At 37.4% G+C, this 10,107-nt stretch overlaps 1 protein-coding gene across 1 annotated transcript; it reads right to left on the reverse strand.

Annotated features, from left to right (window-relative positions):
- Window positions 1-824: 824 nt before the first annotated feature.
- Window positions 825-9,899, reverse strand: LOC121952946 (T-box transcription factor TBX2b-like). Its single transcript, XM_042499833.2, has 7 exons — window positions 8,799-9,899; window positions 8,217-8,484; window positions 7,940-8,086; window positions 7,216-7,292; window positions 6,973-7,136; window positions 5,278-5,792; window positions 825-3,253 (listed from the first exon to the last, which is right to left on the reverse strand). The coding sequence occupies exons 1-7, from the start codon at window positions 9,128-9,130 to the stop codon at window positions 2,852-2,854; spliced, it is 1,905 nt and encodes a 634-aa protein (XP_042355767.1). The 5' UTR covers window positions 9,131-9,899; the 3' UTR covers window positions 825-2,851.
- Between the last annotated feature and the right edge of the window lie 208 nt (window positions 9,900-10,107).

The following is a 10,107-nucleotide window of genomic DNA, read 5'->3' on the forward strand; positions in this document are numbered from 1 at the left end:
ACAGATATTTTTGTTTGGAAAAAAAATCGTGTTGATGATGTTTTAAATGTCTAATGATGTTAGAATCTCACGTTGTATGAAAGCATTTTCATACAACGCAGGACTTTAAAACGCAGGACTTTAAAACTGTTGACAAGAAAGATCAAACAAGGACAATTAGGATTTTTTTTTACTCAACATGTTGGCTTTTTTCATTGATTTAGCCACTACAATAAAGGCTTTTTGATGTAATTCCTAATTAGTGGGCCGCTTACTGCAGAAGTAAACCCACAAGCTAGAAAGCTTTTTCACCCTGTGCGCTGGGTGAGCAACTCCATAAAAATGAATAGGCACCATCCTTGGTCCACTTCCTAGGTATTATTAAAGTCTATGCATTTTGCTGACATTGGACTCTCACAAATAAACATTGTTATTCTGCGTCAAGATGACATTAGCATGAGACGTTTGGTAGATGATGGACTTTGGTTACTTAACAGCACAACTTGATATCACGCGGAACCTCTGGGGCAGAGAAATGAAGCCTACACAAGTGCCAAAAACTGCAGTTCCTCTAATGGCCAATTGAGGCTGACTCCAAGAGTGAGTAAGACATTTTAACATTTCACAGCAGAGATAAAAATATTTTAGTCTCTATAGCTAATTTCAACATTCATGACAACTGCTTGGAGAGTAAATTTCTTAAAACTTGTTTACATTTTACTGAGTGTTAAGGTTACATAGACTTAAGGGCATGTTTGCTTTGAGTGACAGGCGGTCTGCGAGGTGTCACCACAGTCAATGTGTCATATCCACCCCTCGCTTCTTCACAGCTCCAAACTCTTATCCAAATATGGTCACCTCTGGCTCCAAAAACAAGACTGCAACAGCGGTAATGCAGAACAGAAGTCCACAAACCAGTGAGTGATGACATTGTACCTACATTCATTGTTTTTGCAGTCTATGCTTAAGACCGAAAAAATACCAAGGTTACCTTTCATTTGTATTCTACATCAACTTGACGCTGGCATTAGATTTTGTCTACGTTGAATTCTGGCCACCAGTCGTCACAACCTAAAGTCAACCAAATATCAACATCTAACTATGTTGGTGGCCGGCTGAGATAAAATAACAATACTGATCTTTAGCATTTTTCTGCTTTTATAACATGTTATCAAGGAGTTACTTTTATTTTGGTCTACATATCACAACAGGTTGAACAGTGTTGGACACAGTAGGAAGGTATGTTTTTAGGCAGTTAGAGTGAAATATGCAGCGTCTTTACAAAAAACAGCGCCATAACATACACAAATTCTTCCAAAAAAATGACAAAGGCTAAGCAGAGTTTGGACCTATCTAAGCATTAGCCATGACGTTGCACTATACTTGCTTGGGCGAGCTTGTGTGGACAAATCAATCCCAAATTATTATTAGGTAAATCATAGATTAGGGTGTCTTGTTTAGGATGTGTCTGGTAATGAGGCAGCAAAGATATTATTATGTGTAAGCAGCTTCTTATGACAGACATTTGATTGTTTTATGTGCAATGTGACATAAACAATATTATATTTTTAAATATCATTAACATGTTAAGACAACTGCGTCAAATGTGAACATCTTTATTCAAATTGTGGAAAAAAACACAAGAACAATTTGCCTGAATAATTTGGCAGAGAGCCTGCCCGATTATTTTTATTAAGTGCTTATAAAAAAAATTATAATAAAAATAAAATAAAATAAAAAAGAATCCTGAGTTTTCCTCAGTGCAGCTTTGGTACATCAACATAATGTGAAACTGTGATTGGGTGGAGTACAATTTCTTCATATCTCAATGGCAGATTTATCAGTGATCAGTCTTTAAAGGCTTTGATTAGTCATGTTATATACAATACGTAAAAAACTGAAATATTTACATTATCATATAAAATAAAGCAATGCAGTTTTAAAGCACATTATTGTCCTTCAATAGAGCATTCCACTTTGGATATTGCATAGCTCATTTTCCCCAAAGGAATTCAAATGAGCATCTTTTAATTAAAAATATATATATTGTTATGATAGAACTTCCTGTCAGCAATGATTTTGTATTTTTGCAAATCAAAAGGCATCCCAATGTCTGCATTTAAACTAAACACTAAATTTGAAAGAAGTGAAAGTTTTTGAAATGCGAGTTACATATAGGCATTACTTTAAATGCATCTAAATGACTAGAGTAAATGTAATTAACCCTCTGAAATCTGGATCAACAGCACTTTTCTTGTACTGCTTTCTGAATCCTTTTACAGGTTTTTAAACCTTTGAACCCTGAGCGCACTGATTCAATTTCTTTTTGAAAATGAAAAAACTTGTCAAGAAATGTTCATCAAATTGTGAGAAATTTAGACAATTACTTTTAAAAAGCTGTATAGAGAAAAAAGAAAAATCTAGGGAAAAACTTGACTTATAATAATTATAGTTAGATATTTTAAAATGATGCTAAATAATCATTCTAATTTTCTGAGCATATTTAGCTCATTTTGTTTGGGTTGTTTGTGCTAATTTTAAGATAATGTTCTTGTACTTATTTTACTAATTTCTTGCTAATCTTGGGTCATTTCTTCTCAAATTGCTCATTGCCTTCTTTCCAAGCTTTTGAAAAAAAAAAAAACAAGCTAACTTGCTCATGTTTTTAAACTTTACCATAACGTTTTGGGTATCTTTTGACCTGCATATCACCAAATCATTGTTAAATAGGCGGGTTTATTAATGACATAATGACATGTTAAATAGCAGCAACACATGCATTTTCTGACAAAATATTTATGGTGATTAGTGTGTGCATCCTTATAAAATTGTGTCTATCACGTGTACGTTGAAAAACAATGTGGATGAGAGTCTATTGTGGAAGAGGTGGTTTATCAAGTCCTCTAACCGGACTGTGTGTGTTCTGCAGTTCATTAGTGGAACCTTTGACAGTGTTTTTGGGTGAAGCGTTCTTCTGCCCGGCCTTGGTTTTTTGACTGTGATCGTCAGAGACTGGACTCGACTCTCTGCTCCCTGATTTGGACAGCTCGGACTGTGAGTTTGAGCTGCCAGTGGATCTGGTTGTGAGCAGGCTTTGGCTCGAGGTGACAGAGGTGGGGATCTGATAGGGGCTGAATCGCAACCAAGGCCGGGAGCTGCGGAAACAGTGGTTTCTGGCCAGCGTGGAGGTTACAGAGCAGGTGGGGAGAGCCGGTGCTGTCATGTAACTGTACGAATACGGGAACAATCCTCCAAAGGGTGACAATGAGATTCCCTGTAGGAAAGAATAAAATTGTTAATTCTACTTCTACACCATTTTCTGGTTTCCACATTTTAATGTAAGATTTATAAAACCAGAGCACGGCGACCTCTGCTTAAATTTCTTGTGACCCCTTTGAGAGTAACTTCAGCATTTTCCATCCTGGACCCTATTTTCCCATATTTTGTGTCTAAATGACTAATGGGAGCAAGCATTTTAAAAATTGGTCCAGTATTGTGCAAGACAAACAGGCTGCAATGTAACCACTTGGGCAGTTTGCACTGTCAATTTAAGTCCATTAAAAGTGTTTGTTTTCATCAGATTTTTGTTCAAAGTGTCTGAAAATGTATGACAAGCATTCACACTGGGGTCAACCTTTTTTGTTTAAGAGTGAGATCATTTTTGTCTGACGAGAAATAGCCCCGAAATTGCCATTGCCAAACACACCAGACTCCATGTAAATAAACCGCAATTTTAGTGTGCATAGAGCCAGCATATTATGGGTGGAATAAGCGTTTATTTCAACTAAGCCAGAGTTGGCTTAGTGAGATTTTTTTTCTTTTTCTGTCCCCTTTAAAAGAAGTGTGTTTTATGATGAGCAAATTGTTGTTTATTTAAATGGAGTCTGGTGTTTTACCCAATAGCAATATCTGGATTGTTTCTAGTTAAACAAACAGGTCAACCTCTGTTAAGGATCTTTTCTCTAATGCTGTCAGAGACTTACAATACAGAACAGTCTTAGCCTGTCAAAAACAAGCACTTTCTTTGGACATACATTGATGACGCCTATTTTACTGCTGCTGACTGTAGCCCTCTCTCTCAATACTGGACCAGTTCCAAAAATAGTTGGTCCTAAACCTGGTTGAAAAATATGGAAAAACAACCATTAAAATCACGTGATATTAACCCTTCAAAACCTGGATCGACATCAGTTTTCTAGTGTTGTGTTCAGAGGCTTTTTATAAGCTTCTTCATCATTTCAAACCTGAGAAAATCAGGTTGATTTATATCAAAGACATGGGTGAAAGAGGCAAAGTCCAACAAATGGCAAAAAATTAGTTAAATGTGACAATAAAATTGCATACAAATTAGTTTTTAAAAAGAGGGGAGAAAACTATCCAAAAAATAGAAAAAAGGTCCCCAAAAGTGTAATTATTATTATAATAATTTTACATTTCAGATTATGTTACAGAAAAAAATTATAAATTATATACATAAATTAATTAATTATTAAATTATATATATAAATTAACCTTTTTCTCTTCTAACTTTTTTGTCCTCGGCTAAATTGCTCATATTGAAGCGTGCAAACTGTAATGAGGAGACACAAAGAGAAGCAGCTTACTTTACTTACATAATGTTAATATAATGCACCAAAGTATAAAAATCTCAGTTGTCATGATATAATCTCAAATACCTAAATTACATCTTAAAATGTTTGAAGATGCTGCCTTGAATTTGAAGAACTCGTTACAATCATAATCTTATAACTTTGGATAGAGGCCGATAGCAAAAATTGATCCAATTCTAAAGAATGTACAGTATAATTGAACCCTTTTCTTTAATTTTCTTTATTTATTTTAACTAATTTTCAGGTAATTTTTATACATTTTTATTAAATTAATAACTTTTTATTAATTTTGGGTCATTTCTTCTTTTGTCGTTGCCTTCTTCCCATGTATTTGAAAGAAATTAGGCCAATTTTCTCAGGTTTCAACAGGTTGAAGAGTTCAGCCAAGTTACAAAAAACAGATATCATCTCTGAAATATCTGCTGCCACCCCAAACTATTCCATAAATGTCATTTATAGTGTTTATGGGAATAGTCACATTAAAAATTGTCGACCGTGAAGTCTGAGGATTACTCTGAATAACTAACACATCGTTTCTGTCATTTTTAAGCACTTTGAGAAGCCATGAAATTCCATTGCCCTCGCAGTGATGTGTGCAGTGGTGTAACTGAATGAACATTTAACAGAGCCATCATCCTCAGCTTGGATATATAGATTTGATAACATATATGTGTACTCCTGTTCTTACCTGAGATGCCAGCATGTGCTGTGACAGGTGAAACATGAATGGAGATGGAGAGGCGATGCTTTGAGACGACAGGTTTTCCAGATTATTTACTGCCGGCAAAGAGGACAACAGATGTCCCATCCCCTCCGGCTTTGCTAACTGTCCCGGGTGAAACAACAAAGGAGCCCCGAGCTTTAGAAACTGTTGGCTCTGAGCACTGGAGACATCCAAAGTCTGAAGGTGACCAGAGCTGAGGGCCAGCGAGCTCTGCGTTTGTGACATCACAGACGGGACCCCGTCTTTGATTTCACTCGTGTGCCTCCTCGACTCGTCAGTTTCCACAGAGTACATGTCATCTGATGTTCTAAACATCTCTTTTGTTGTGTCCTGATTGTCGTCTTTGTTACTGAGAGAAGGCTTGCTCCACAGTGTCTCCTTGGTCTTCTGACTCATATGTTCAGTCCTGGAACAGCTGGCTTCAGCATTGTCCTCGTCTTGGAGATCAATCTCTGAATCACTTCCAATATTGTTGTCATCTGTGGGAGAAAATCATTACATTCATTAAATATTTTAATGTTGTACTTTAATGCACATTTCTGCCTTGTTATTGCTGTATATTAATAGAACACAGTGGAGACAGAGATGACTTAGTGCCATAACGAGACAGTGTTTATTTGTGAGTAACCCCCGAGGCGCCAGAGCAGTCGATTTATCCAAGCAAACAATTTTTATTTTGCCATATTGAGTCACACAGTGAAGTGAGGTTAAGATCAACATCTGACAAACTTCCCTTCATGTCCGCCCTCAACTCCTAAAACACATTGTGTTTTCTGACCGCTTCATTAAAGTTGGACTTTGAAAATAGGACAAAAGAAAAAATGTAGCAAGTCAACTTACAAGCTGATGAAGAAATTATATGTATTGAAAGATACCCATGTCACCTTCTCAGAATAAATCATCTCCAGCGACAACCTGTCACAAAGCCAAATTATAGGGTTTTTTTCCCAAAACACATTTTGGAAATTAAAACTAACTAAAAAATGTGGGCCATCACACTTATTTTCAACATATATTGCCTGACCTTTAACCCTTTGAAACATGAGCAAATTGGCGTGATTTCCAATGAAATAGCAAGAAATTGGTAAAGCAAAAAAAAAAGAAAAGAAAAAAAATGTTGCTAAATTATGTAAAAATAAGCAAAAAAGTAAAAATAAAGTAAAAAAAAAAAATACAACCAGGGAAATCACCTTTAAAGTGCACAATATTATGTTTTTTTTCTGTAAAATAATTGAAAATGTGTAAGTTTTTGATAATATCTAATGATCACCATATCTAATTTTTGGGTCTTGTTTTTTTGCCACATTGCCACATGACAAAATTTTGGGGGCATTTCTAACCAAGATGCTTATAATGTTTTATCCAGGGGTTTTTTTTGTTTTTTTAAAAAAGAAATCAAACTATTTTTCTCAAGTTTCAGAAGTTTAAACTCATGTCTCAACTCATACTCATGTCTTGTCAGGTGTTAAAGGGTTAAAGTTGCAAGTTGGGAATCGTCATTAGTTCTGCTGCTTTATGGTTTGTAAAGCATAAAGAAACACTGCCTCTGTTTAGTGACTGTACCGTTCAACATTTAGTACTGCAGAAAATAATTTGGATTCACACAAAACATAGCCATAAAAGCTGTTTGATTACATAATAACATGTAAGCTGACTCACCTTGACAGGTTGGTGTAGACATGAGAGGGCTGCTCAGCAGCTCCCGTGGGGAATAAAAGGGATCGCTGGTGCTGGGTTGTTCACACGAGTCATCAGAATCAGCACAGTCCTGATCCGCTTTGCTGTGGTTCTTGTGCAGCGAAGAAATGGTTAACTGCTTATTCCTGCAGATCATAAATTGACATTGGCTTTACATGTCTTTTAATATTATGTTGGATTCTGATTGTAAAACCAACACTTTACCTTTTTTCTCGCCTTCCATTCCCTGTGTCTCTGAATCCTTTGGCAAAGGGGTTGTTGTCAATTTTTAGCTGCGTAATCTTAGGGAGAAAAAAAATTATGTTGGAACGTTAGTCATGACAAAAATGAAGTTCATCACATAGTGACAGATCAGTGCAACGTCAACACCGCATAAAAGCTCACATGTGGGCTGATGAGGGCCCAGTTTTAGACATCTTTTTGTCTCTCAGTTTCCAAACTTGTCCAACAGGCACCAGGATGTCCTTTTATCCATTGATCCATGATACATGCATCTTGCACTTAGATAAGGCACTGCGCCATACACTTTATACCATACTGTTTACACTGCTGCTTTTGTCCTCTTTATGAACTGTTTGTTTTTTCTTCCTTTCTTCTTTCTTTCTTGATATTTCTATTGTCTGTTACCTGACAAGGGACTAGGGGTGTAAATGTGCAGTCATGTAACTCCAGCATATTTATATTTGTATTTTATACTGATTTTCATTAATATGTGTCCCTTTTAAATGACCAGTAAATAAATAAATTAGGGTTATAGTTAAACTCTTGTTTGTCTCTAATTTTTCATACACATGAAACACAGTGAGTCGATTAAGTTTGCTCTACGTGCGTGCGTGTGTATTTGTGTGTGTGTGTACGTGTGTGTGTGTGTGTGTGTGTGTGTGTGTGTGAGTAAGTTGGGTGTTAAGTGGGGGTGGATGCACGTTACCTTTTCATTCTGATACGCAGTGACAGCGATGAACTCCGTCTCCGGGAAAACGTAAGTCCGGAACGTGCTGTACGGAAGCTTCATTATGTCGTTGGCTCTCACAATATGAAACCTGGGCTGGTATTTATGCATTGAATTCAAAATGGTCTGGAAAAAAATAAAATAAAGACACAGATGTGACTCATATCGACATGTTCTGTGATTTTTCTTCACACACACCCAAAAAATAATCATCAATAAGTAGACTTATGTAAAAATTCAAACGCTTGCCACTTACAAATCCATGCTTATCCGACATATTATTGGTGAGTTTGAGTTTATGAAAGGCGACGGGTTTGCTCATCCACTGATCTCCTTTGGACGGGCTGTCTGGGTGGATGTACATGCGCTTTGGCATCTCCGGGTCAGCTTTCCCAGCCACCACCCAGCGGGAGTTGTGAAACTTGTAGCGGCAGTCATCAACAGCGACTATGTCCATCAGCAGGATGTACTTTGCTGTTGGGACCAGCCCGTCTACCCGCACTTTGAAAGCTGGAAACATCCTCCTGTGGCACAACATTAACGATCAATGCATTTCAATACAAGAAACTTTGATTTGGAGTTTTTGCGAACAAGGGGCTTCCAGCTGTCCTTAAAGAGCATTTCTTCGTGATAATAGTGTACGCGCAAGAAATGGGCGCGTGGAACTTAGTAAAGGGGCCCAACAGAGTACTGACTTCTTTAAAAAATCATAACAGACAAGACACCGGTCCCCTAATTAATAAATGTAATATCTAATAACATATTAGGATTCTAAGTGCCATAATGGCACTTTTGTGGATTTATTTGGAACCATTACGCACATTTTGCGCACACGTACCTTCCCGATTTTGTAATAACCATCTCAGTTCCCATTTTGTGAAATTCCTTCCATAAATTTTTTGACTCCAGAGTGACTTTCGGGTCATCATCCAGCCCGTCTTCTGTCGGCAGGCTCTTCGAGGACTGCGGATGAGCCGGCTGATGCTGGCGTCTCAGCGCTGCGTCGGAGGCAGCCGGCTCGGACAGGGAGGCGACGTCTGGGAAAGGCAGCGCGGGGTAAAACGAGGGCTGACCGGCGGTGAAGAAGGCTGATAGGGGCAAGGCACCTGGTCGATGAGCTTGGAAAGGATGGTAAGCCATGGCAGCCGCTATGTCAACTGGATCTCTCATCGGGGCATCCGATCTGACAGGTCGATGCTAAAAAGTCTCAGCCCACTTGCTGCCGCATCCACATCGCAAAAAGAAGAGTTTGGGAGTTTTGTGGCATTGCAGAGAGATCAAATGATGGAGTCTTAATGTCCCCTAAGTTTCCAGATTTTTTGGGGGCGGGGGCAAGCATGGAAGTCTGCTAGTAGATCCACCACGGAGAGGGTCAGCGAACTTTGGGACCAAAAGCGTGTTAATAACTGCAGTGGCACCGAGGAGCGAGGACGGAGAGAGCTGAAGGAATCATGTTAACACTGTCACACGTTTGTGCTCCACGGCACGTGATGAGCAAAATAAATTTGACTGCGCTTCACTGTCTGAACCAATTACAGAGAGCGCAGGGCGGCGTTTCAACTCACACAGCCTAGTGGATAAGACAGCACGCACAGATTTACACGATATGAATGAATGATAATTAAAGCACTTTTATCATTTTTTCATAAAGTTACAGCAATAATATTTTCATATTATAATATATATACTTGCATTTATCTTTGTTTTATTGGTTGTAATATGCCTCAGCCTGACTTTTTAAGTTCACTACAGAGCAAGGTCATGTGATTCCTTTATTTCTGACTTATTTTATAATTTGCATTAAATCTTAGCTAGTCTCAAGACTCATCTTTCATCATGCGTTTTTCTCGTTTTTTATATGTATTGTTAGTATTATATTTTACATTAAATCGAGTCTGAAGACTTATCTTTTTAGCACAGCTTTATTTTAATTTTTTAGATGTCCATAGGGCACGTGAAAATATTTCTTATTAATAATATTAACAACATTTTTTATTTAAATGATTACATTAACATCAGATTATTACTATTGTTATTATTGTTGTTGTTGTTATCTACAGGTGATCATCAGTGTTGTTTTCCCCAAATGAAAGTCAAAATGTTTTCGAAATGTGTGTAAATGTATTTTCTGTGGTAACATTAGGCGT

The sequence above is a fragment of the Plectropomus leopardus genome, chromosome 15 (assembly GCF_026936395.1).
Source record: "Plectropomus leopardus strain MGB_pleo_1.0 chromosome 15, ASM2693639v1, whole genome shotgun sequence".
NCBI lineage: Eukaryota > Metazoa > Chordata > Actinopteri > Perciformes > Serranidae > Plectropomus > Plectropomus leopardus.

Bases quoted from the DNA above. Each gene is read 5' to 3' on its own strand.
- LOC121952946 (XM_042499833.2), bottom strand. From the start codon at position 9,130: ATGAGAGATCCAGTTGACATAGCGGCTGCCATGGCTTACCATCCTTTC. The intron at 8,485-8,798 runs GTACGTGTGCGC...GTTGTGCCACAG, and splicing joins GTTATTACAAAATCGGGAAG to GAGGATGTTTCCAGCTTTCA. The intron at 8,087-8,216 runs GTAAGTGGCAAG...ATTTTTTTCCAG, and splicing joins TGTCGGATAAGCATGGATTT to ACCATTTTGAATTCAATGCA.